At 43.4% G+C, this 27,570-nt stretch overlaps 1 protein-coding gene across 1 annotated transcript in view; it reads right to left on the bottom strand.

Annotated features, from left to right (window-relative positions):
- Positions 1–2,235: 2,235 nt before the first annotated feature.
- LOC115385033 (ladderlectin-like) overlaps positions 2,236–27,570 on the bottom strand; it is a 45,028-nt gene continuing 19,693 nt past the window's right edge. Inside the window, exons 2-8 of the mRNA XM_030087113.1 lie at positions 4,160–4,186; positions 4,024–4,068; positions 3,630–3,701; positions 3,225–3,316; positions 2,583–2,708; positions 2,397–2,496; positions 2,236–2,306 (exon numbers count right to left, since the gene is read on the bottom strand). Of these exons, the coding sequence (XP_029942973.1) occupies positions 2,236–2,306; positions 2,397–2,496; positions 2,583–2,708; positions 3,225–3,316; positions 3,630–3,701; positions 4,024–4,068; positions 4,160–4,186 (533 nt within the window). The remainder of the gene's footprint in view (positions 2,307–2,396; positions 2,497–2,582; positions 2,709–3,224; positions 3,317–3,629; positions 3,702–4,023; positions 4,069–4,159; positions 4,187–27,570) is intronic.

Here is a 27,570-nt window from a genome sequence, read left to right as displayed (position 1 = left end):
TTTACCACACAAACAATCCAGACGTAGAAACGCATCTCTCTATTCAGACGACTGACTGTCTGACTGCGCATTTCTAGTTTTCCTCTTCCTATTAACCACTTGCCATGGGTTCAGATCACCCTCTCCGTCCATACAATCACCCGTCATCGATACAGTCACGTTGTTGTCGCTGTTGCTTCTCGCCAAACTTGCTTTACTTTCATCTTCCGTAATATCCTCAATCAGTTTCTGGTTTATCAGGTCTCCCCACTTGGCTGTCATCTCTGGCAAGCCAGCGACGAGACCCCGCTCTGAAAACCGCCGAGAAAAGTCTCGCCAGCTGTGCTGTCAAACCGTCCGAGCTCCAACCCGCTGATTTCCTCCCCCGTACGATAAAGCTCATCTACGGCGATCATTTACGCCCCCAATAGCGTTAAGTGATGCTGAGTTAATAAATATACATGTATCTACCACACCACAACAAACATAAGAGAAAAGAGCGTCTGTAACGGCTGCATGTCGGTGCCCCGCCCGCTGCCGTTATATGGATATGGGAGTATCTAATTATCTCCGAACCAACTGCAAATCACACGAAAGTCAAACGGTGTGAGTATATATTGTTGTTACGAATGTGAAATAAGGTCCAGATTGTAAAAACGACCGTTCCCCTTTAAGAAATTTTTACTTGAAATTAGTAAAAAAAAATCTGCCAATAGAACAAGCAAAAAAATTTCTTGATTTCAGAGAATTTTCTCTTAAATCAAGCCTTTTTATCTTGATCAAGTATAAAATTTAAGTAAATTTATCTTAAATCAAGTAAAATTAGACATTTTCACTCAAAACAAGTTGAATAAACTTGCTCAGATTTGGAATTTTTGCAGTGTATGCCCTAACCCCTCAATCACTATGCAGAGCTGGACTACATAGTGGACTTTATAGAGTCCTGAATCCGTTGGCAATTCGGACTCGCAGCGTCATACTTTTTCCCTCAGCGCTGATCACGTGACCCCTGGCCAGTACCCAGGGCTGGCCCGGGCTTCACAGGCACCCTAGGCGAGCCCGAGACAAGCGCCCTGTGGGAGGATAGCCGAGGAGCCAAGACTTGTTGTCGAGCGGGGGGGGGGGGGGGCGTGCAAGCGATGCCCAGCGATACCAAGCAGTGCCAAGCAGTGCGGTGCGTCGGAGCGCCGCAGAGTGGGACACAGAGCGTCGGGGCGCCCCTTGTACACTCACGGTGCTGCCTAGTTCACCTATGCGGCAACCAGACGCACCAGCTCGCGAAGATGTAATTCCACGACACAAAAAACATTTGTAATATATATTTTTTTAAAAATATGCTCTTATTCTTCATTTTACTTTCCTTGTCATCTTTATAATCATCCGCCATTTTGCTGGAGATTCGCAATGCACCATGGGTAACATTGAGCCTTCTATGGACCATCGATGCTCACTACTTTTCGAGATGAATTGTGGGAAATTTCTAGTGCCCTTCTTTTTTGCTATCTGGACATTTGGACACCCCCTACAAATGGCGTCCTCACTATTCCCTATAGGGAATAGTATGGACATTCGGACACAGACTAGGTGTGTACTCACTAGCCTCTCCAGTGCTAACACCAGCTTTGGTGTGCTCGTCTTTAGCCTCTCCAATGCTAACGCCAGCACCAGACTAGGTGTGTACTCACTAGCCTCTCCAATGCGAATGCACTTCCAAGACAATATTTGGTTCAATGAGTTCTGTACCAAGCTTACGGGCCGGGCAAAGGGAGTAGTTGCCTTCTCATTTACCTGAGTCGGCCGCTCAGGTACCGATACGGGCTGAGGAGTGATCACATCAGTAGCTGGCTTTGTAATGGACATAGCCTCCTGTGACACGGAGGTTTTGAATTCACCCTCACTTCCAGCACTATGTGAATGATATTGTTTGACCTGGTGAAGCATTACACCTGAGAGGCTTTGAGGGGATATAAGTTTAGACTGTTTTCAGCATCAGTCATACTCTGTTTGACTCTACAGAAGTGTATCTGCTGCCAGAATCATTCAGCTCAAAAGAAATAAAACACATAGCAAACACTTTTCAGTCTTAAAGAAAGATCACACTTTGTGTCATTTTCTCAAATCTTTATTGTCACAATGATCACAATAACATTTACTTAACATGCGAAGCTACATGCAGATAAGCCATCAGGCAGTAACAGCCAGCACAGTTGATGAGCTGGAACAGAAGAGATAGCTCCCAGCAGTTTAGCATGCATGCTAGCAGTTGGATGGGTTAATGGAGCAGATGAAGCGGTAAGCTGTGCCACAGTTGGTGTTCCCCCAGCCATCTAAAACGTGAAAGACACAAAAACTACATGAGTACATTATTCTGAGCATGGTCCTCTTGGTTCATCAGAGCTGACTCAACAGTGACTTACACAAGTTGCGTAACACCATGCAGGGGTAGCTGCTGGCAGTTGAAGGAGCGTACCAGTTGGTGTAGTAGAGTCCAGTACCGTCAATCCAGATCCACCGATTCTGAGGAACAAAGATCACATCAGTCAGAAAGAGTCCTCTCCACCTCCTGCTGCTGACCTCTACTGGAGCAGGTTGTGGGTTCAAACCTGCAGGTAGAATCCTCCCAGCCAGGCAACGCTCTGACCGGCCCCCTGAGTCAATCTCTGCAGGAAGCTGTACTCTCGGGGGTTGCTGACCGAGGCCAGGTGACCTCCCAGGTTGTAGCAGTAGCTCTGTAGACCAGAGGAAGCATCATGTCAGTGTGTTTAGCTGCAGATGAACAGAAAGCTCCTCTTTTCATGAACTGACTGGAACAGACCCATGATCATCTACCATCACCGTCCAGTGGCATCAGGAAGTTATTCTGGAGGAACACTGAAAGTCCTCCATCAGGTCCTGAGAGTAGACTCTGTTATCACTCCTTATCATTTCTGTTGATATGATCTGACTGGAATCATGTTTTAATGGGGATGCTGACATGCAATTTCTGATTTGTTGCATACAAACTTTACATTTGAAGTCAGGGAGGAAGTTTGATGAAAATGAAGAAAGACCACCAACAAGCATCACATATTCAATTCCGTGTAATGAGCAAATTAAAGTGATTCTGTAATAACCAGTAAAGCCTCTAGAGGGCGCCGTCAAACAGCCTCCACATATCAACACCCAGCAGCTCCATGGTTTGAAGTAATGCTGAGTTTGTTCCAACAGAGCAGGAAGAGATGTTTACTGAAGAAATGCAGCAGTACCTCAGCGTTGTACCAGGACATGGCTGAGTGGATGAACTTAAAGCAGCGAGAGTTGTAGCTTGACCAGCCATAGGGACAGGAGTTAGAACGAGCTGCAGGAGGACAGAAAGAGTCTGTGACTGAAGCTCTGTGATCTTCTTCTCTTCTCACATGTGAACAACAGTTGTCAGAGACTGAACTCTCCACTCTACACATGACTCCATGTGTATTTGTTGTCTTGTGGATGTCCCTGATGTGTTAACATGGAGAAGAGATGAAAAAGTAGCTCTTACCTTCAGGAGCTGCTGCGTCCAGAGAAACCCATCAGCAGGTTGGTCCACATACATCCAGGAGACACAGGAGTGTGAACATTGGTTCCAGATGACAACATGTGAACAGCTGGAGTGTGTTTGGACTTGTGCTCACCGTTTCTGGAAGCAGGAACCAGGTCTTCTGGAGCCAACGATTCATCTTCACTCTTCACCAGCAGCTCCGCCTCTGAAACACCAACAGCTTCATCAGACTGGAGACACTGACAGTAGAGGTGGAGGTGGCATCACCATGACAACCAGCTGTTTCCCTGCAGCCTTTGAGCCAGGCAGCAGGAAGCAGCTCCCCACAGCTCTACAACAGCCAGAGTACACCTGGATCACTGTGATCAGGTCCAATGGCCCTGATTGAGGATGATGATGAGAATGCTGAATAACTGGGAGCTTCCCACTGGGAAACTGCTCAGAGCTGGAAAGTTCCAGAAGAGAAGCTGGCAGCATTCAACATGATGACACTGATGTTTCTACATGACAAGCAGCAGAAAACTGACCAGGGGCAGCAGCCAGCTCTTCCTGGGCTTCCTTCACTGCTTCTTCTGTGGACAGAAACAAGGAGAGTGGATGTGAGCTAGAAGCAGGTGTGACTGTCTGACTGTCCACATGAGAGCTACCAGCTTCAGTACTGACCCAAAGCTGCTGGCTGCTCAGCTGGAGCTGCAGAGAGAAACACAACACAGAGCATGAGTTCCCCTTCTGGCCCTTCTTCCATGCTGAATGATGGAGCCATGAGCCATGAATCATCTGACCTGCAGAGGCAGCAGCCAGCAGAAGAGAGAGGAGCAGGACTGTCTTCATAGTGAGGATCAGCTGATGATCTGAGGAGACTCAGGAGCTCCAGTCAAAGAGAAGCTGTCAGGTGAAGGTCAGGAGCTGTTCAGGGATCAGCTGAGTGATGCTCTGAAGACAGGAGCTCCTTCTGCTCTTTATATACACAAGCTGAGCCTCAGCAGGCCCGCCCCATGTGGGCACGTGGAGAGAAAAACTCTCTTTTTACACAACTCAGCAGGAAGAGCCTGGAATTTGACCTGATTTTGACTGAGGAAGGAATTAGATCTGATTAATGATAATAAAGTGTTCACAGTCCCCACTCCCTGACTGATAAGGTTTCAGAGGTTTCAAAGGTTCAACATGATTTTTAGCTCTGCTGTTACTGTGAGTGTGTCAGCTGTTTGTTCTGCGATGATGAGACTTTAAGAACAATATAAAAAAGCATATGATATGTTTAATATAACCAATACAACATATTAAATAATATTATAATATTAACAAATACTAAATGTCCATCATCATCATCATCATCATCATCATCATTTAAGCATATATCAATCTGACCTTAATTTCATCTACTCTTCTGGTTGAATAATCCAAATTGAAAATGTGACGTTATGTTACATCCAAATGAAAGACAGTACAATTATTTGGATTTTATTTTATTGCCCAAACAACCAAAATAACTTTTCTATTATGAAACAGATACTTTATCATCTTGTGAACAATGGGTGAGGGGATAGAAAGAGGAGATAGGACAGTTTCTTGTATCTACATACAATTCATATATAAACACAGGGTACATAGGCTACAAGAGGAACAATCATCAATGGCATGTAGCAATACAATGAAATTACAGTAGTACAATGAAATTACATTGAAAGGAGAGAAGGAGCAGAATTGGGAGCCGGTTCCACATGGTAGGATGCTTACACCAGTAAACCCTTACACCCACTGGGTCCAGGTTCCTCGATTAATCAGTGGAGCAGCTGTTTTGAATGAAGCCCAATTAGAATTGCACCCATTGAATCCAGGCTGTCTCAGTGGATCAGCCGCGATTGATGTTCTGTCTGCGATCCCTCAATCACAGCTCTAGTCCACCTAAGACACACCCCTTTTCATCCAGGGTTCTGGTGTTCCCTCTTTTGGGTCTCCCATAGTGGAAAGAGAGAGAGAGAGGGGGAGAGATCATTTTATTTCCATTGAAGTGGACACAGGTTCACAGATTTGTACAATAAATCCGCCACTCATTTTCCCAACATCACCTTACAGAACAGTTACATAATAGAGGAGGGAGAGAGAGAGAGAGAGAGCAGGCGCGACCCCTAACTGTAAGCTGTATTGAATATAAAGGTCTTAAGCCTGGTCTTAAAGCAGAGACTGTGGCCCAATTCCAATTCTATTTTTCATCCCTTCCCCTAGCCCTAGCCCTTAAAGGTATAATACAGGATTTTCTTGAAAAGACGAAGCCAAACGTCTGTTACTCACTTTTTTACAGTTTCATTAAGTCAGACTCGCCATCGGTAAGTACGAGCTCAGAAGCTCACCGGCTACATAAACACTCTGAATGCACATGCGCAAAAGGGAGAAGCTTATTGGGCGCAAGCACTTCGACCCGCCTTACAAAACCAGCTCATCAGAATGATTGACAAACGGACCCACCAATTATTTAGGTGATCCACCCGGAAATCAAAATCCTGTATTATACCTTTAACCCTTCCCCTTGCCCTACCCCTTGAAACGGAGTGTCAAGGGGTAGGGCCTGAAATTCCCCCCTAAGAAATGGGACAACCCTTAAAGATCATCATACGTCATCGGTCGTTGCCCGTGACGTAGTAAAATGACGCTGGTATTGTTTAAAAAGAATTCACGATGCCGTCTCCAGCTGCACTAATCTTCCTTTCCTGGGGAATTGGATTGTTTTTTCTGCTTTTTCTGGGTGCATGCATAAAAGTGTTAATAATAATTCATACAAACAATGCATTTTATTATGCAATTGGCATTACCAGCAACAGTTTTAACTTTTTTTGCTTCAAAATTAATGAAATAGTATAAACATGTAAAAGGATTAAACTGTGTGGAAACATCCACCATCAATATTGCACAATAACCAAAATAAACATTTTTTTCAAACCAGTAGTTCTGTAAAACAAAAAACGGACTCTTATATATTTAAAGGAGCACAGCGCAGTTTGCTTGTTTTATGCGAAACAGCGACCCCTGCAGGCCTTAGGCGTAACTGCAGCTTAGTGAAAAGCTCGTGTCTGTGGCTTGTGCCCATGTACGTGCACAGAAGAGGGGAACTCCTTCCTCGCTCTTTTAGCAGTGCTCCAGTAAAATGTAAGTTTCTCCTGCCTGGTGGGTCTGTGTGGAGCTGTGGCAGTGTGGAAGCCGGTCTGTTCTTACTTTCTGGAAGCTCCATCCTCAGTACTGCTCAGTTGTTGCTGCTAAGCGTCTGGCGGAGTAATGGCGGACAAAGCGAAACTTAGGATTACCAGGCCAGCGTCAGGCTCAGAGCGATTCGAACCCGAATCACTCATATTGCTGTGCCTTCAGTGCGCTGCACAGGAAAATAGGAGCGACTGCGATCTTGCAAAAATAGCTCTTGCTGCCCATCAGGCAAAGGTACAAACGTGTGGGTGTGAATAATTGATAATTTAATATTTAAAACTGCGCTGTGCCCCTTTAACTAACCACAGCAATAATAAAATGTGCAAAAGGGTCCTACACTCCATGGTATAGACAAGGATTCATTATTTGCATCTGGCAAAAAGGCTCAAAAAACGCTCAGTTTTGGCTTCACTCTCTCTGTGGCACTTCTGCTCCTTTGCACTTTCCTCTTTCAAAAAGTGAACCAGGCTGTTGCTCTTCTTCCTCTTCTTATTCTTCTTCCCTGTATAAAAAGTGAAGTCAAATATGAGTGAAAAGTTATGACACATAAGAGGGGTGCAGCTGTTATATGTGAATAAAAGCACAAATAATGTGCTGTTGTAATCTGCTGCCAGGCTGGTTATTTTATTATATTACGTTTTCACAATTGTCTGGTTGACATGCAGCACTGCTGTGAAGGAATTATTCGTTCACAACCCACGTTTCATTCTTCATCAGTCATATGATCCCAGCGATGCTTGTTGATGTTAACGATAGTCCGTGATACCGGCACAATGCTCCGGTAACATTTACTTTACTAGTGGAGCACAAATGGCAGATTTTCGGGTGTCTTATACGCTCAAAACAGAACAGCAGGCTACGGTAATATCAATAAAACGTGTCATGGTCGCGCAGAAATTAAAACAAGTTAATCGTTAACGTTACATGAGCAGATGCACTTAAAGCTAACGAGCTGTCACGTAACATTGCAGTGACCTTAAAGTAGCGTTTTTAGGGACCGAGCCCTCCGGGCATGGTGGGCAAGGTCTCTATTGTTATTCGTTCGTTTGTCGTTCTATATTAGGGACCGAGCCCCGGAGGGCAAGTTCTCTATTGTTATTCGTTCGTTTTTTCTTATTAGGCCCTTTGCCCCTGGCCTGCCAAGGGCGAAGGGCCTATTGTTTCTGCAACACAGACAACGACTAGTCGAGCGCGCAGCGCTCGACCTCAGGCCTTTCACACTCTCAAAACACACAACAATGACAAGTCGAGCGCACAGCGCTCGACCACAGACATAATACAACATGTCCAGACACACACACACCGACATGCACTCACACATACACGCTTACAAACACAAAAACGCACACACAATTTTTCGAGCGCACAGCGCTCGACCAAGGCCTTTCACACACTCAAACGTACAAAAATGACAAGTCCAGTGCGCAGTGCTCGACCTCAGACATAGGCCAACATGTCCAGACACACACACCCCGACATGCACTCATACACACGTGTACAAATACAAAAAACGCACACACACTCTCACACACAAACATGAATTGTCGAGCGCATAGCGCTCGACCACGGGCATGCACACTCTCAAACACCTCACAGGCGCGTCGGGCTTGTCGAGATCTTTCCGAAAATATATAACATGTGGGCGAAATAACGGCGGAAAAAAAAAAACGCATATTGTTTTTGCAAAAAATATTATTCTTTCTTTCTTTCTTTCTTTCTTCTTCCTCTGTAATATGCGGGCGTTAGCCGACGAAAATGATGGGTATAGTTATTTACTCACAGTCATAGACGTTTTTTCCAAATTAGCGTATGTACGAGCTTTGAGAAAGAAGACCGCAACTGAGGTGGTGTCTGCCTTTGAATCCGTCTTTCACGAGAGCCAGATACCTGAAAAACTACAGACTGATGCGGGAAGAGAATTTTTCAACAAAAGTTTCAAGATTCTAATGAGGAAACACAACATCATACATTTTGCCACAGCCAGTGATCTAAAAGCCTGCGTGGTTGAAAGATTTAACCGAACGTTAAAGACCAGAATGTGGAGATATTTCACTGCTAAGAACACTAGACGATACGTGGAAGTCCTGCCAGACTTAGTAAAAAGCTATAATAACACTTACCACAGCAGTATAAAAATGCACCCGGTTTATGTGACTAAGGGCCTTCGAGTGTTTCACAATCTGTACGCTACGCCTACACCACGAGACAAGAGAGAACAAAAATAAAGGCAGGATTTAAGGAGGGCGATGTTGTCAGAATATCTAAGTTGTGAAGGGCCTTCGATAAAAAATACGAACAGAGATTCACGAACAAAGTATTTACGGTGTCAGAATGCATTCCGCGTACTCCGATGGTATATAAACTCAAAGATTACGACAGCGCAGTGATCGAAGGTTCATTCTATGAGCCGGAGCTGCAGAAAGTGAAAAAAGACTCATTAACATTTTTCAATCATACAATTTTCAAACAGTCTGTTAGATATTACATTTTACTACAAACAGATATGTCAGGGTGTCTGTAGCACTTTAGATGGTTATATGACCTTTTTAAAGCTCTCCAGAGGTGAACCTAAAAATTATGATCTAAAAAAGAAACTCAGGTTTCATCTTAACATAGAAAGCAAATAATCAAAAGTGTTACTATTTGTGACCTGAAGATAACCAAATGTGCTCCTAACTTGAAATTTTAAGTTACTGCTCTCAAAACGTTGAAACATGTAGTGTCCTCTGTGATAAGCATCGTGCAATTCTCTGATATTTCCCAGTTAACGTGATCACTGGAAAACCTTTACATCCACCCAAGTTCTAATATATAGATATAAAAAAAACTCAAAAGGAGGTAAGGTTTTTAAATAGTGTATAAAATACAAAAAGTATGAATGAATAGTAAAATCATTCAAAGACAGAGTCTCATTCTAAAATATTCAAAATAAAGCCACACAAACTTAATCAGGAAGCGTAGACACGCGCTTGAATAAAAACAGAATAACTGGTTGATAATTTTTATAAACTCAAATTCAATTTTCTGTATAAGAGACAATAATGATGTTGTCGATGTACGCCAAACAAAACCGAGTCAGCAGGTAATGTCAGCTTTGAAAGCTGCTGTCTCACAGCTGCAGCGTAGACAGTTGGACTGTCCAAAAAAAAACAACCCATCGTTAATCATGTAAAACGATATTGTTGGTCACAGAAGATGAAACTAAACAAATGCTGTGTATTCTTGTGTACAGCAGAACACAAATCCACAACTGTGTACCATTTCACTCTGGCTGCTATTGATACTAAAATAGCATTAACATCCTGGTACAACCGGAGTTAAAGGAATGACGCTGACATTTATTTTTCTTCTCAGATCCTGTGCAAATCTGTACTTCTTTGTTCCTGGTTTCAAAATGGGATTTATTGATGTGTTGTTTGGAGACACACATGGCACTCCTTGTTTCAGCAATGATTGAACCACTGGTCTAACCCCATTTCTTTTTCTTTCCATTGAAAAGGAATACTGTTTAACACAAACAGGATATTTCGCGTAGTTAATTTGTGCTTGATAAGGTTCCACAGCCAGCAATCCTACATGATTTGCAAATACAGATTTTCTTCTCCTTTCTAACAAATCCACAGAAACATTACCAAAGAACAAAATATGACAACCCCTTGTAAGAGCAGCATTTATATAAGAACAAAGAAAGAACGAAATAAAGTGCTTAGTTTAGGAAACAAATATAAACATCAGCTTTAAATACCTTCTCCTTTTGCTCCTGTAGCAATTTCTTTTCTGAACAGTCTCAACCAGCTGCACAAGAAACAGAATATCAGCTCAATATACATTTTCTCACTCTTTTTCTACTTTGACAGACAGTAATGCGCGCAGCTTTACACACTCCGTACTGCAGTTTGCGCCGCTGTTTTAGGTGGTGTAAAGATTTGTTGTGCTTCCACTCTTGCCTGTATCTTGTTTATAGCACTCCTTACATATAATGTGACTTTGTTGCTCGTCTGATACTTTAAAACTGAACCATCTTCGAATTACTGAGCCACTGTTTTTGTGTTTTACTGAATGGGATTTTTATTGGGGTGTTGTTTGGAGACACACATGGCACAATGACTCCTCGTTTCAGCAGTGATTGAACCACTGGTCTGACCCCATTTCTTTTTCCATTTGATCAGGGCTTCTGTTTTAACATAACAGGATATTTTGCATAGTTAATTGTTGCTTGATAAGGTTTCATACCCAGCAGTCCTACATGATTTGCGTGCTGTGTCCACAATTTAGATGGAACAGACGCTCAAACTGACGGAGGTTGTAACAACACATCCAGCTGAATGAACTTCTGCTTTCGTTGTATCTTGCAGGATTTTAATGAAAAAAAATGCGAAGTGTCCTCATCATACGACCAAACAATAACATTTTAGTTGCTATCTTCATCATCTGGTTGTCTATGGAGAAACTGGTAACAGATGTCAAGCTGGGACACCAGAAATGCTGACAGTTTGAACAGTGTCATTACTTCATGGACAGTATATCTCCTGCTGACGAATACAAGAGAAAAAATGCACCTACATTTATGAGAAACTTTTTTTGGTTTCCCTTTAATGTTTAAACAAATCTTTGGTATTTTCTATCGGTGTATCTGAAACTTGTGCCTGAATAACCATCATTAGTATTATTATTTGATCACTGTCAGCGTCCAATACTGTCGGCCTCTTCATTGTGTAGAAGTTTTTCTCCACAGAAAGGAAACTGCTCTCTGTTCTGGTGTAATGTTTGTCTTTGGTACTTGTTGAGTTTTGGTCTTGATTCAACACTTGTGGCACTCCAGTGGGTCAAGCTACTTTAGCTTCATCTCTTTTTTCCTTTGCTCACAGTCTCTGATCATTGAGGTTTCTTCCCCCTTGCCAGTTTTTGATCATTAGTATTATTATAATAACCTTGGCCCCTAAATCGTCGTTGATTTGGTCTCATCCTGTCTCGGCCTCATCCTCTGAAGCCTGGTAGTGTTGATACAAACGGTCTATACTCTCCCAGAGTTGTGTATTGTACAGCATGAATCTGAGCTTCTTTTTTTTTTTGATTTGCAAACAATCCAGTGGCATCTAATCCTCTAGTCCTTTTTAGTAATTCCACAGGACTCATTGAAAACACGTCTGGGGCTGCTAATTCTTTAAAGTATCAGCATCCTGTGTTCCCAGTCCATTAATGATCATTGACACAAAGAAGGGTTCAGCTTTATGCGACACTTTTAATTTTACCATTTCTTTCCAACATTTAAGAAATCTTTCTGCATATTCAGACACCTGTTCATCAGTCTGTTCTTACAGTGAAGTACCCGTGTTATCACATCTGCTAAAGTAAGAAGCTTTTCCATAACTGTGTCATGTATCATTCACCATGAAGTCCACTCATTTGAGAACAGGAATTCCAGAGTACAGCATGATTCCACAGTTCAGCATGATCTATTTGCACAGGGGGGTTACTGACTCCATCGTAAGAATAAAGATTGCTTCACTGAGGAGCAGGAAATGGTTGTAGTACAGGCCTGCAAGAATGCCCCGGAATACAACTGGCCCCAAAAAACAGCATAAAAATGGGTCGATACTCAGATGCTTTAAAGAACATTCTGTGAGAAGACACGGAACGAGGGAATCTAATCTAAAATGGTGGTCTTATTTTTTTCATTCGTTTGTCAACTTCTCTGATTGACCTGACCATACTAAATACACATCGGGAAAACTCTGTGGAAAACCACAAAAGTGTCACTTGACACAAACAAATGGCTTTAGCACCTCTGCATGGTGAGGCTATAAGGCCTTATTTGTACTCACTTCCAGAATCAGCACCTGTAGCGAGCTTCAAACACTCACAGCCAGACCGAGCGTCTCTACATGCCTGATGTGCTTCTCTCCTCCAGAGAATCACACAATACGCGTCTCTGCTTTCTTCACCTGGACAGGACGCCAGACTGTCAAATGACTTCCTCAGATCAGAACACACACAAACACACACACACACACACACACACACACACACACACACACACACACACACACACACACACACACACACACAGACACACACCCTTACGGTGGGGTCGTAAATGGTTCATCAGACGTGGGCTGGTGGATGAAGGGGGGCTAGAATGCTTTTTTCAATCACCGTTTGTCAGTCATGTTTTTTCAGAAACACTGAAAGAAAACCAGATTCTTTTTTTCTTTGTTTTATTAAAACAGGATGCCGGACTGTCAAATGACTTCCTCAGATCAGAACACACAAACACACACACACACACACACACACACACACACACACACACACACACACACACACACCCTGCCCCCCCCCCCCCCCCCCCCCCCCCCCCCCCCCTTCCATGCTGACTCAGTGGAGGTGGGGGAAAGGAGAGAAAAAAAAAAACGCTGAAGTCCTGTGGGCCCTCCCCTCGCCCTCCCTATAGAAGGGGCTCTATTCATACGCGTCATTAAATACATCCAGCCCATGTTGGATCACTCCAATTAACAAATACAGATTTTGGAAGAAAAGAAAATGGCTCAGGAAAGAATTCACATACCAATCATCCGGGACACACCAATCATGGTGTACGAAAAGACGCCGATAATCCCGAATGCGCCCAAGAAATATGTGATGCATCTGCTTCGGACCCAGCTCCGTCCATTGGAATCGTTGAAGGAACAATGGCCGCTGAAACCATACGGACAGCGTGGTGCATGGGGCTACATGTTCAAATATACGACGGGGGAGCTTTGCCTCCATCAGCGAGGTGAGGGTGAAAAGCAGGGAGCTGTACCTTCTATAGCGATGCTGAACTCCAATGACTGGGGTGTACTGTATCACATGATTGTTCGACATATTTGGGCAAACCCTGATGAAGGTGGCGCGAAGCCCGTCGATCCAACGCTGACACCAGGTCGACCTCTGAAGCGTGAGTCCGTGGAGGGTGATGCACAAACAGGGTCTCCTTCTTGGAAAAAAAAAGTGCTTTACAGCATTGCGTGGCCGTCCAGAGCGGGTGTTTCAGGCACTATGTGCTTTCGCGCCTGCATTTGTTGCTACGAAGAGAGAAAAGGCTCGGAGGAGTTTTTTTTTGGAGACCTTTAATACCAGCTGCGGAGTATTCCAGACATTGCTAAATGTCCCGCTGGTCGCATGGAAGGAAAGGTTTGGAGGACCGGACGATAAAATCGGCTCACTTTTTCACAGCTGCTGCTACTGGAAAGATCTTCTAGCGGTTAAAAAAAACCTGTTTCCTTCGGCCTCCATTCAATCCTCCAGCTTTTAGTTCACCACGTCCACGATCCTACCAGTTTTTCTGCTTGACCCCACCCCTCGGACCTTCCTGCCACCTGTACACATTATAAAGACTGCGATCGATCATTCCACATCAAGAAGATATGGAGAACATCAGGAGTATCCGTAGAACCAGCTCTCGCATCCTCATCGATCCGCTGTGGAGCAGAACTCCGTTGGTGGAGTACCCGATCAACATGTTCGCGGATGAATCGTCGAATTTGATCTCACCCGCCTCCCCGGACCCTGACTCTCAGCCGGGTCCCTCTCGATCGCTGTACACCATTCCCGAGACCTGCGACCCAGATCCAGGGTCCCTGGGAGATGATGAGGACCGAAGCAGGGAGGTGAGCGCTGACGGTGGAGACCTTCAAGTGGATGAATCCCAAATCCCCGACTCTGACGATTTTGTGGAGCCTGAACCAGCATCTTCGCCTCCTGACACTCCAGAGGTTGAGGAATCCGAGGATGAGCTGGACGGGTGGATGCCCTCGGCCATCATCAAAACCGTCAAAACAGCGGTCATCCATCTGCTGGACATTGTGACTCACAAGTACCAGGAAAAGCTTTTACTACGGGTGTCACATCAGACATCCGAATGAGAAACAGCATCCTCGTCTACAGCCGGTTGATGAATATTTCTACCAAACCCACTTTCGCCGTCTGATGGAAAAACTGTGTACGAACCGTTTCATTCCTGCTATTCAACGTTTGTTACTCATGCGCAACATTAAAATCGACGATATGCGAGTCAAAACTGTGGCAGAGACTTTGCTGAGAGAGATGAGATCCAAAGAAAAGTTTGTGGAAACTTTTGCAGATGTTTCTGACAATCTGATCGGGTTGGATGTTGTGAAAATTGGTGAGCTTGGAATTGTGAAAGAATGCTGGAATGAGAACTGAGGCAGGCCTGGAGCTGTCCTGATGTGTTCAGTATTTTTCTTTTCCATCTAATCTTATTTTTAGTTTTGCATGTCATCATTTCTTTGTAGCTGGGCATACTATTCTTAATTTTAAAGAAACTTTAAAGGGACTTAAGGCAACTTTTCAAAATGTACCTCAGTGCTGCCGCGATAGGCGCTGCGGGTAACTGCAGCCACCAGCCAAGGCGGCACGGGAGCGCGCACAAACATTTTACAGAATGTCCGGCTTCACAGCGCTGCACCAGGGATGCTCCTGCTGTTTACTACGTCGCGGATTACTGCAGGACCACAGTGCATATTATGTGATTTTTGTAAGCATCCATTTTCACTCCCAAATGCAGCTGAAGTTCCCTCCATGAATCAAACGCATATCCAATATTTATTCGGGTGCCTGCCCGGCTTCGGTCATATTTTTATTTTTTTTAATTTATTTTTTTGACTCACGAGATAACGCTGATAATAGGGCTGCGTTAAACGATTACTTTTGTAATCGATTAATCTAGGAAATAGTTCTTCGATGCATTGATTAATCTAACGATTCATTTTTAAATCCGTGGCGGAGCTCCTCTCCGCCTCCGTGGTTATGCGGCGGGTCCCTGCGCGCTCCGCGGCCGGCACAGAGCGCGTCTCCGCCCGGGAGCAGAGATCCGGAGCTCTCCCGTCAGCCTCCGTGGGGCAGCTCCACTCGGCCCGTGGAAGCCGCGGCCTGCTTCACGCGCCTCCGTGGAGCAAGCCGCGGCGCGGCAGCTCCGGATCTCCGCTCCCGGGCGGAGACGCGCTCCGTGCCGGCCGCGGAGCGGCGGGGACCCGCCGCATAACCACGGAGGCGCGTGAAGCAGGCCGCGGCTGCTGGAGCTCTCCCGTCGCCGCCGTGGAGCTCGGGGCCGTTTACCCAATCGGCCCCAACTCAGCAGGGGGCGCTGCTGAGACTGGCCGCCTGTGAGAGCTTTGGGACGGGGGAGGGGCTCACGCAGCACCGCTGCTGGCTGAGGACAGCGGAGACGTCCTGTCACGTCTCCAGAGCACCAGAAAAAGCCGCTAAGTTTGTCGCTAGTTACTTTTGACAAAAAAAAAGTCTAAAAGAGGCTTTGGAAAGTCGCCAGATTTAGCGAGAAAGTCACCAAGTTGGCAACACTGCCCGCCCCTGATCCCAGCAGTGTTTGAGTCCGTGTCCACGGCGGCCATGTTCTTCCTGTTCGGCAACGCGCATACAGCGTCAATTTACGTCACATCCCCACGACTGCGCGGGAAATTCGGACCCCGAACAGCAACAAATTATTTGGCACACAGCCTTAATAAGGCAACAGACAGATACGCGGATTGGCCTGTTATTTTAGGTTTTTAATGCTTCACGACCCGTTAGTATTGAATAAAGTGGAAATGCATGTGTAGTTTTTCACAAATCTTGCCTTAAGTCCCTTTAAGTTGTGTGTTCTTGTACCTTTTCAGTTTCATGTCTGTCGTGAGACAGGTTAGTTTTACCCTACTGATGATGTGTTGTTGCAATAATAATCCTCCTTCTTCCCTCCTGCTTGGTAGAAATTTTGCTTTGTGTGTGCGTTATTTATTTATTTTTTTAATAAAACAAAGAAAAAAAGAATCTGGTTTTCTTTCAGTGTTTCTGAAACAACATGACTGACAAACGGTGATTGAAAAAAGCATTCTAGCCCCCCTTCATCCACCAGCCCACGTCTGATGAACCATTTACGACCCCACCGTAAGGGTGTGTGTGTGTGTGTGTGTGTGTGTGTGCGCGTTCTCGTATTTCTATCCTTGTCGGGGCCAAATGTCCCCACAAGGATAGCAAAACGTGGAACGACGTGCCTTGTGGGGACCTTTTTCCGGTCCTAAGTAGGAGAAACAGTGTTTTCTTGACCATGTTGTTGTTACTGAAAAAAGTAAAAGTGCAAAAACATTTCTTTAGGGTTAGGCTTTGTTGTGGTGTGGGTTAGGGTTAGGGTAAGGGTCAGGGTTAGGGGCTAGACATGAATGGGAGTCAATGGAAGGTCCCCACAAGGATAGAAATACAAGACTGTGTGTGTGTGTGTGTGTGTGTGTGTGTGTGTGTGTTCTGATCTGAGGAAGTCATTTGACAGTCTGGCATCCTGTCCAGGTGAAGAAAGCAGAGACGCGTATTTTGTGTCTGATTTAAGGAAGTTGAAGGAACTTGGATGCTGACGATGATTCTCTCGAGGTGAGAAGCACATCAGCATGTAGAGAGAAGCAGCATGTAGAGACGCTCGGTCTGGCTGTGAGTGTTTGATGTTTGGTGTTTGAAGCTAGCTCCAGGTGCTAATTCTGGAAGTGAGTACAAATAAGGCCTTATAGCCTCCCCATGCAGAGGTGCTAAAGCTATTTGTTTGTGTCAAGTGACACTTTTGTGGTTTTCCACAGAGTTTTCCTGATGTGTATTTAGTATGGTCAGATCAATCAGAGAAGTTGACAAGCGAATGAAAGAAATAAGACCACCATTTTAGATTAGATTCCCTCGTTCCGTGTCTTCTCACAGAATGTTCTTTAAAGCATCTGAGTATCGACCCATTTTTATGCTGTTTTTTGGGGCCAGTTGTATTCCGGGGCATTCTTGCAGGCCTGTACTACAACCATTTCCTGCTCCTTAGGGCCCGGTCACACCACCCGAACTTTGCTGGAGCGTCCCTGGAGCTGTGAAAAAAATCCATCACCGCTCGTAACCGTTCACCACCGCTCACCACCGTTTAACAGAAGTTGGCCTCCGTTAAAGCAACGCCGTAAACGCTCGGCCACCGCTGATGTTACACCCCCTCCAAAGGCTGCAACGATCAGCCAGCCCATCATACAGGAGCACACCAACAGGTTGTTTTTCTGTAATCTAATGTATTAGAAATTAACATAAATAAACAAAATATTAAGTCAAGAGGATCAGCAAACATTTTAATGCCTCATGTCTGCTGTATTAATTACGGAGACCCGGACATGACATGGTAAAAAAAAAAAATTAAATTGTGCTACAAGTTCATTTTTATTAAAATTATCTGTTTATCAAGCAGCAGAAAGTACTGCGGGGTTAAGGGACCGTCTACAATTTACATGACACTGCAACAGTGAAGACAAATACCATATCCAATAAACTTGATAGAAGACAAATGAAGGTTGTATCGATTATGGTGACACTGTAGGAAATCCCAGTGGTTGTATTACGTTTTGTTGTTGTTGTTCTTGTTGATTTTGTTTTTGAGCTATTTCTCTTCACTGTTGCTGCGTCTTGTAAGTTGTAGACGGTCCCTGAAGCCCGCAGCACTACCGGGTGCTGATTGAAATCAATATTGTTTCTGCTGCTTGATAGACAGATATTTTTAATAAAAATGAGCTTGTAGCATATCGTCCACCTCACAGCGATGGGATGCAGCGCCCTTTGTATGTTACTGACATTTTGTTAAAGAGTTATTGAGACTGAAAGTCCGTATCTGTCAATATGCTGCCAACTTTACTGAACTGTTCAGTATATGAATGATATAACTAATTCGTGGGAACGAATTAGTAATTCGTGCGCACGATTTAATTATTTCGAGGGAACGAATTAGTAATTCGTGGCCACAATTTAATTTTTTTTTTTTTACCATGTCATGTCCGGGGCTCATGCCTCATATCAGGTTTTAAAATGTATTTGACTTTTTACAGCGCATTTGCACAGCGTCACCTCTCACACTCCGCGCACTCCTTTCCTTGATAAACACGCACACACACACCAACACACACAAAACAGTTGTGTTATTAACAGTCAATAATAATCAAGAACATATTAAAATTAGTAAAATAAGTCTCCCCAGCTGCGCACCAGGACTGACACCTTCCCACACGGTCCGTCCTCACCCTGCTCATTTGATTTTGGGATTTCAGGCTCCACAGGACAAAGGGATTTGTCTAAAGGTATTCAGAAAATATATTCGTTCTCAAATTAATTTTTGGAAATGAAAAACACTTGGTTTGCTGTACTTTGATGGAGGATATAATATTTTACCCGAATCTGTAACTGGCACATCTGGAGATGCTGCAGTGCTCCACCTACCGTGTTCACTGTTGTGTTGAGATTTATTACATTAGTTTATTTTTTTCACACCATTTTATGTTATTATTTAGTTGTAAACTGACAGCAGCCTGCAGTAATTCTCTATACCTGGAGGTGAAGCGTGAGCGCTTCATGCGCCACTGCAGGTTCTGCTGGACTGTCCAACACGACTCCGCCATCCGACTCCCCCTCCCTGACCTCCTGTATCATTGCTGAAGCTTCTGTTATGCCTCTTTTTATTGTTTTTTTTTTTTTTGGGGGAGGGGGGGGATTTGGTTGATATTTTTGGCCGATTGTCTGCTGTCAGAGCTAGCTCCCTGTTCAGATGCGCGCATATGAACCACAACAAATCGATCGCAGAAAAAAAAGCAACGCGAAGTGCGTCTTCTTTATCTTTTGGAGGTATAAATGCTTTGTAATATTATGTGTGTCATTATTAGAACCTTGTTTGCTTCAGAAACCTTATTTGCTTCAGAAAAACATACAAGACACATATTTAGGAAAAGTCAAAGAATTAGAGGACAGGGGAATTATTTTAACAGATTTAGTTGAATTATAAAAACCCAACCCATCTGTCAGACCGTCTTGGCTGTTCTGGTGTTAACAACTGTGAAAAAAATACTGTTTTATATATATTACTTCAACCTTTTTCATTTATTATTCCATTCCACTATTCCACCAACCCCGTGTCCGCTCGTAAAACGCTTCCCACCACCGCACCGACGTTTGTGCAACGTTTAATCGCCGCCTGGGCAACGCAGCGAAGCAGCGGTGGTCCAGCGTCCTAGATTGCGTTGGCCTGGCGGACCCGAGCGTCCACGAACTTGCGTCTAGCGGTGCCAAACTTGGACTGGGCGTTGGTGGAGCGGGGGTGGACGTTGCCAGGGCGGAAAATTTAACGCTCCTCACCGCTCGGAATATTTTGTGCAGCTCAAAACTTTCGGAGCGGTAGGAGGGCCCCTCCGGTAACACCAGCGGTGGCCGAGCGTACACGGCGTTGCTTTAACGGAGGCCAACTTCTGTTAAAGGGTGGTGAACGGTGGTGAACGGTTACGAGCGGTGATGGATTTTTTTCAGCGCTCCAGGAACGCTCCAGCAAAGTTCGGGTGGTGTGACCGAGCCTTCAATGAAGCAATCTTTATTCTTACGACGGAGTCAATCTAACCCCCCTGTGCAAATAGATCATGCTGAACTGTGGAATCATGCTGTACTCTGGAATTCCTGTTCTCAAATGAGTGGACTTTATGGTGAACGATACATGACACAGTTATGGAAAAGCTTCTTACATCAGATGTGATAACACGAGTACTTCACAGTAAGAAACGGACTGATGAACAGGTGTCTGAATATGCAGAAAGATTTCTTAAATGTTGGAAAGAAATGGTAAAATTAAAAGTGTCGCATAAAGCTGAACCTTTCTTTGTGTCAATGATCATTAATGGACTGGGAACACAGGATGCTGATACTTTAGGGGCAGGGCAGCGCTAGCTATAGCGAGGTAGCGGCAGGGCTCGCAGCCCGTTCCCGCAGTGAGAGGAGTGTTAGCAAGCCTAGCCCCGCAGCGTGTCCTGAGCAGCCGGGACAAGACCAGGACCGGTTTGTGACAGTCCGGAGGAAGGCTAGTGCTAAGCACCGCCACGTAGCACTCCAAGAACCGCTTCACGTCTGCAATAGGTTCTCTCCCCTCAGCGACGACACGCCGGCTGAACTGGACACGCTGGTGATTGGCAGCTCTATAGTTAGAGACGTGAAGCTGCCAGCGGTGAAGGTTAGGTGTTACCCGGGGGCCAGAGTGGGGGACATCGAGGGGAACCTTAGGCTTTTAAAACAGGAAGGTAGGAGATTCCGTCGAGTCGTGATTCACGCAGGCGGTAATGATGCCCGGCGGAGACAATCAGAGGTGCTCAAATTACAAGTAGCCTCGGTGTGTGAATTGGCTAAGTCGATGTCTGATGCCGTAATATTCTCTGGTCCCCTGCCCAATTTGGTCAATGATGAAATGTATAGCCGACTTTCATCATTCAATCGCTGGTTGTCTAGATGGAGTGAGGAAAACGGAGTTATTTTTCTAAACAACTGGTGCACCTTCTGGGGAAAGCCTGGGCTCATCCGCAGGGACGGCATCCACCCAACTTTGGATGGTGCAGCCCTTTTAGCTCACAATATGGCTGATCGGCTTCGAACTCTAAATTGACAATCCAGCTATGAGCCCCGGGCGCAGAGCAGTCGTGTAGAACACTCCTCTGTTGATCTTGTTGATCTCGTCACTAATCCTGCTCCCGGATTTTTACAAGTCAAGCATGGAGGTTTACCTAGGCTAACAGAGACTGAGTCTGTCCATAGTGCTCAGAGCATTAAAAAAAAGTCAATGGGTAAAAAGCTTAACATCTGTACAAGACAAAATAACTTTTCCAGTAGGAAATACATAAAATGTGGTCTACTAAACATTAGAGCAATCTCCACTAAATCTCTGTTAGTTAATGACCTTATCGGTGACAATAACATTGATCTCCTTGCTCTAACAGAAACTTGGCTCCAGCAAGATGATTATGTGAGGCTCAATGAATGTACCCCTCCAACCTATGTTAATTTCCAAACAGCTAGATCAACAGGTCGAGGTGGAGGTGTGGCAGTGATTTCCCACTCCAGTCTTCTTCTTAAACCCAAAACTAATGTTAAATTCAACTCTTTTGAAAGCTTAATACTAACGCTTACTTGTCCAAATTGGAAGAATCAAAAAGCTGTGCTATTAATTATTGTGTATCGACCTCCTGGTCCTTACTCTGACTTTTTAACTGAGTTCTCAGAGTTTTTAAGCAATATAGTATTGACTCATAACAAGATCCTTATAATAGGTGACTTTAACATCCATGTGGATGACTCTGGTGATAGTTTGAGTAATGCGTTTATTGCAGTATTAGATAGTATCGGTTTCACTCAAAATGTTGATGAATCCACTCATAGTCACAAGCACACCCTGGATCTGGTCTTAACATATGGGATAGAGGACCTAAATGTTCTCCCTCAGAACCCTATACTCTCAGACCATTTTTTAATTACTTTTCAGGTTTTGATTGAAGACTACTGTGCTCAAAAAGATAAAATTCAGCTGATACGGACATTATCTGAAAAATCCGTGGCTCGGTACAAAGAATTGATCCAGCCTGCATTTGCTGCATTATCTTGTGAACTCACAGAAATGAGCTTATTGACCAGTGGTGATAATAGTGATCAGTTTGTTGACAGTGCTATGCACTCACTAAAATCTGCCCTTGACGTAGTGGCCCCGTTGCAGCTGAAAACCAATCGACCCAGGCGCGTTGCTCCATGGTTTAATTCTGAAACCCGTGTTCTCAAACAAAAAACTCGGCAATTAGAAAGACTGTGGCGTAAATCTAAATCAGAACAATCTCTGAAGGCCTGGAAATGTAGCTTGCTAAGCTATAAACAAATTCTTTTTAAAGCCAAGACATTATATTACTCTCGTTTAATAGAAATAAACAAAAATAACCCTCGGTTTCTATTCAACACTGTAGCCAGACTGACAACCAGTCATACTGTAGTGGAACCAGTAATCCCAGAATCTTTAAACTGCCATGACTTTCTTAAATTCTTTAATGATAAAATCATAACCATTAGAGGTAAAATCAGTGAAGCGCTTTCCTCAGATCAAGCTCAGGGAATCCAGCCACTGCCTCCACCTGAAATACCTGAAATACTAGATAGTTTCTCATTAGTAAATGGGGCTGAGATTACTTCAATTGTAATGTCTTCTAAAACCTCAACCTGTCTCCTAGATCCAATTCCAACTAAGCTTTTCAAAGATATCCTTCCAGTTATCTTAAATACGATCATAACTATAATAAATACCTCTCTAGAAAATGGCTATGTGCCACAGTCATTTAAATTCGCAGTAATCAAACCACTGCTGAAAAAACCTAATCTCGATCCTGATATTCTAGCTAACTACAGACCGATATCAAATCTGCCTTTTATTTCAAAAGTCCTGGAAAAAGTTGTGGTTAAACAGCTTTACCGCCACCTACAGGACAATAGTTTATTTGAGAAATTTCAGTCAGGATATAGAGCTTATCACAGCACTGAGACTGCGTTAGTTAAAGTCACTAATGACTTGCTATTGGCGGCTGACGCAGGTCTAGTCTCAATCCTGGTTCTCCTAGACCTCAGTGCAGCTTTTGATACAATCGACCACAATATTCTCCTGCAGAGGTTAGAATGTGAGGTTGGCATCAGAGGAAAAGCCCTCTGCTGGTTCAAATCCTATTTATCTAATAGGTACCAATTTGTTCACGTTAACCAACAGTCCTCACCGTGCTCCCAGGTCAGTTATGGGGTTCCTCAAGGGTCCGTGCTCGGGCCAATTTTATTTCTGTTATATATGCTTCCTTTAGGGAACATAATTAGAAGTCACGATATCAATTTTCATTGCTATGCAGATGACACACAACTGTATTTATCTATGAAACCTGATCAAACTAATCAAATAGACAGACTCAGTGACTGTATCAGAGAAATTAAAACCTGGATGACTACGAACTATCTCCGTCTGAATCCTGGCAAAACAGAGGTCATTATACTAGGCCCCCATAAACTGAGAGAGTGTCTATCCAAACAGATTATTACCTTAGATAACGTCAGTGTATCCTCCTCCTCTACTGTGAGGAACCTCGGGGTCTTATTTGATCAGGATATCTCATTTAAAGCACACATCAACCTGGCTTGTAAAACAGCATATTTCCACTTGCGCAACATAGCTAAAATAAGAAACATTCTACCTAGAAGCGATGCAGAAAAACTCATCCATGCATTTGTTTCTGCGAGATTGGACTACTGCAACTCCCTTCTCGCAGCCTGCCCAAAAAGTGTATTAAAAAACTTTCAGTTGGTTCAAAATGCAGCCGCCAGATTATTAACTGGAACTAGAAGACGTGAACACATTACTCCCGTTCTAAAATCTCTTCACTGGCTTCCAGTCGAGTTTAGAGTTAGATTTAAAATCCTTCTCCTCACTTACAAAATCCTAAATGGGATGGCTCCAACCTATCTCCAAGATGCTTTAACGCCTTATCAACCAATCAGAGCACTTCGCTCTCAAAATGCAGGGTTACTGGTGACTCCTAGAGTCTCTCAATGGACACTAGGTGGAAGAGCCTTTAGCTATCAGGCACCGTTTTTATGGAACCAGCTTCCAAGTGGTGTCAAAGAGGCAGACACAGTCTCCACATTTAAGGTTAGGCTCAAGACGTTTCTCTTCGATGCAGCCTATGATCAGGTCAGCTAGGGATTCTAAACTAAACCAAACTAAACCAAACTAAACTAAACTAAACTAAACTAAACTAAACTAAAACAAACCAAACCAAACTACAGTAAACTAAACTAAACTAAACTAAACTAAACTAAACTAAACTAAACTAAACTAAACTAAACTAAACTAAAACAAACCAAACTAAAGTAAACCAAACCAAACTACAGTAAACCAAACTACAGTAAACCAAACTAAACCAAACTAAACTAAACTAAACTAAACTAAACTAAACTAAACTAAACTAAACTAAATTAAATTAAACTAAACCAAACCAAATTACACTAAACAAAATTAAACTAAACCAAACTAAATTAAACTAAACTAAACTATACTAACTAAATACTAGTTTAAACAGTTAAGTATCCACAAAGCTGCCCTAGGAGCTAGAATGCTGTGGGAAGTACGGTGCACTGAGCCTTGTCCTCTAATGTCTGAATGTTATTCCCTTTAGTCCGTTCATTGCTTTTCACCTGCTGTCCCCCCCTTCGAGGGGGAGTCTTCTCCAGTTTCAGTTGCTGACTCCACTATTACGAAGGCCTACGAACAAGCTCCGTCCGGACCGGGAGGACACCCCTGTCGGTCCTGCCCGTGGACTGGCTTCGGTTCTACTGCTGGGATCCGTGGTTCTTGTGCTGGACCGTCCAACGGACTGTCCTCAACATTGTCCTAGGCTTTACTTCTTATTGTCTCATGCTAGCTGTTGCCAAAGCTGTCCGTCCCTGGGAGAGGGATCCCTCCATACTGTGGTTCTCCCCAAGATCTCTTCTTTTCCCACTGGGTTTTTGGAGTTTTTTCTTGCCGGATGTGAGGGTCTAAGGCGGTGGTTGCTTCGTTCTGTCTCGTTACTGTAAATATTGACATATTACCATTATGCTTATTCACTGTTTTTACTTTTACCGACAAATGTAACATCTTGAAGCCCTCTGAGGCAACTGTTGTTGTGATACTGGGCTATACAAAAATAAATTGATTGATTGATTGATTGATTTAAAGAATTAGCAGCCCCAGACGTGTTTTCATTGAGTCCTGTGGATTTACTAAAAAGGACGAGAGAATTAGATGCAACTGGATTGTTTGCAAATCAAAAAAAAAAAAAGAAGCTAAGATTCATGCTGTACAATACACAACTCTGGGAGAGTATAGACCGTTTGTATCAACACTACCAGGCTTCAGAGGATGAGGCCGAGACAGGATGAGACCAAATCAACGACGATTTAGGGGCCAACGTTATTATAATAATACTAATGATCAAAAACTGGCAAGGGCAAAGAAACCTTAATGATGCATGCCATTATCAGAGACTGTGAGCAAAGGAAAAAAGAGATGAAGCTAAAGTAGCTTGACCCACTGGAGTGCCACAAGTGTTGAATCAAGACCAAAACTCAACAAGTACCAAAGACAAACATTACACCAGAACAGAGAGCACTTTCCTTTCTGTGGAGAAAAACTTCTACACAATGAAGAGGCCGACAGTATTGGGACGCTGACAGTGATCAAATAATAATACTAATGATGGTTATTCAGGCACAAGTTTCAGATACACCGATAGAAAATACCAAAGATTTGTTTAAACATTAAAGGGAAACCAAAAAAAGTTTCTCATAAATGTAGGTGCATTTTTTCTCTTGTATTCGTCAGCAGGAGATATACTGTCCATGAAGTAATGACACTGTTCAAACTGTCAGCATTTCTGGTGTCCCAGCTTGACATCTGTTACCAGTTTCTCCATAGACAACCAGATGATGAAGATAGCAACTAAAATGTTATTGTTTGGTCGTATGATGAGGACACTTCGCATTTTTTTTCATTAAAATCCTGCAAGATACAACGAAAGCAGAAGTTCATTCAGCTGGATGTGTTGTTACAACCTCCGTCAGTTTGAGCGTCTGTTCCATCTAAATTGTGGACACAGCACGCAAATCATGTAGGACTGCTGGGTATGAAACCTTATCAAGCAACAATTAACTATGCAAAATATCCTGTTATGTTAAAACAGAAGCCCTGATCAAATGGAAAAAGAAATGGGGTCAGACCAGTGGTTCAATCACTGCTGAAACGAGGAGTCATTGTGCCATGTGTGTCTCCAAACAACACCCCAATAAAAATCCCATTCAGTAAAACACAAAAACAGTGGCTCAGTAATTCGAAGATGGTTCAGTTTTAAAGTATCAGACGAGCAACAAAGTCACATTATATGTAAGGAGTGCTATAAACAAGATACAGGCAAGAGTGGAAGCACAACAAATCTTTACACCACCTAAAACAGCGGCGCAAACTGCAGTACGGAGTGTGTAAAGCTGCGCGCATTACTGTCTGTCAAAGTAGAAAAAGAGTGAGAAAATGTATATTGAGCTGATATTCTGTTTCTTGTGCAGCTGGTTGAGACTGTTCAGAAAAGAAATTGCTACAGGAGCAAAAGGAGAAGGTATTTAAAGCTGATGTTTATATTTGTTTCCTAAACTAAGCACTTTATTTCGTTCTTTCTTTGTTCTTATATAAATGCTGCTCTTACAAGGGGTTGTCATATTTTGTTCTTTGGTAATGTTTCTGTGGATTTGTTAGAAAGGAGAAGAAAATCTGTATTTGCAAATCATGTAGGATTGCTGGCTGTGGAACCTTATCAAGCACAAATTAACTACGTGAAATATCCTGTTTGTGTTAAACAGTATTCCTTTTCAATGGAAAGAAAAAGAAATGGGGTTAGACCAGTGGTTCAATCATTGCTGAAACAAGGAGTGCCATGTGTGTCTCCAAACAACACATCAATAAATCCCATTTTGAAACCAGGAACAAAGAAGTACAGATTTGCACAGGATCTGAGAAGAAAACTAAATGTCAGCGTCATTCCTTTAACTCCGGTTGTACCAGGATGTTAATGTATTTTAGTATCAATAGCAGCCAGAGTGAAATGATACACAGTTGTGGATTTGTGTTCTGCTGTACACAAGAATACACAGCATTTGGTTAGTTTCACCTTCTGTGGCCAACAATATCGTTTTACATGATCAACGATGGGTTGCTTTTTTTTGGACAGTCCAACCGTCTACGCTGCAGCTGTGAGACAGCAGCTTTCAAAGCTGACATGACCTGCTGACTCGGTTTTGTTTGGCGTACATCAACAACATCATTATTGTCTCTTATACAGAAAATTGAATTTGAGTTTATAAAAATTGTTCACCAGTTATTCTGTTTTTATTGAAGGCTGTGTCTACGCTTCCTGATTAAGTTTGTGTGGCTTTATTTTGTTTTTGTTTTTGTTTTTTTCCCCCCTTGTCCT

The sequence above is a fragment of the Salarias fasciatus genome, unplaced genomic scaffold (assembly GCF_902148845.1).
Source record: "Salarias fasciatus unplaced genomic scaffold, fSalaFa1.1, whole genome shotgun sequence".
Taxonomy (NCBI): Eukaryota; Metazoa; Chordata; class Actinopteri; order Blenniiformes; family Blenniidae; genus Salarias; species Salarias fasciatus.
The sequence above is the reverse complement of the archived record's forward strand: the minus strand, read 5'-3'. Positions and strand labels throughout refer to the sequence as shown.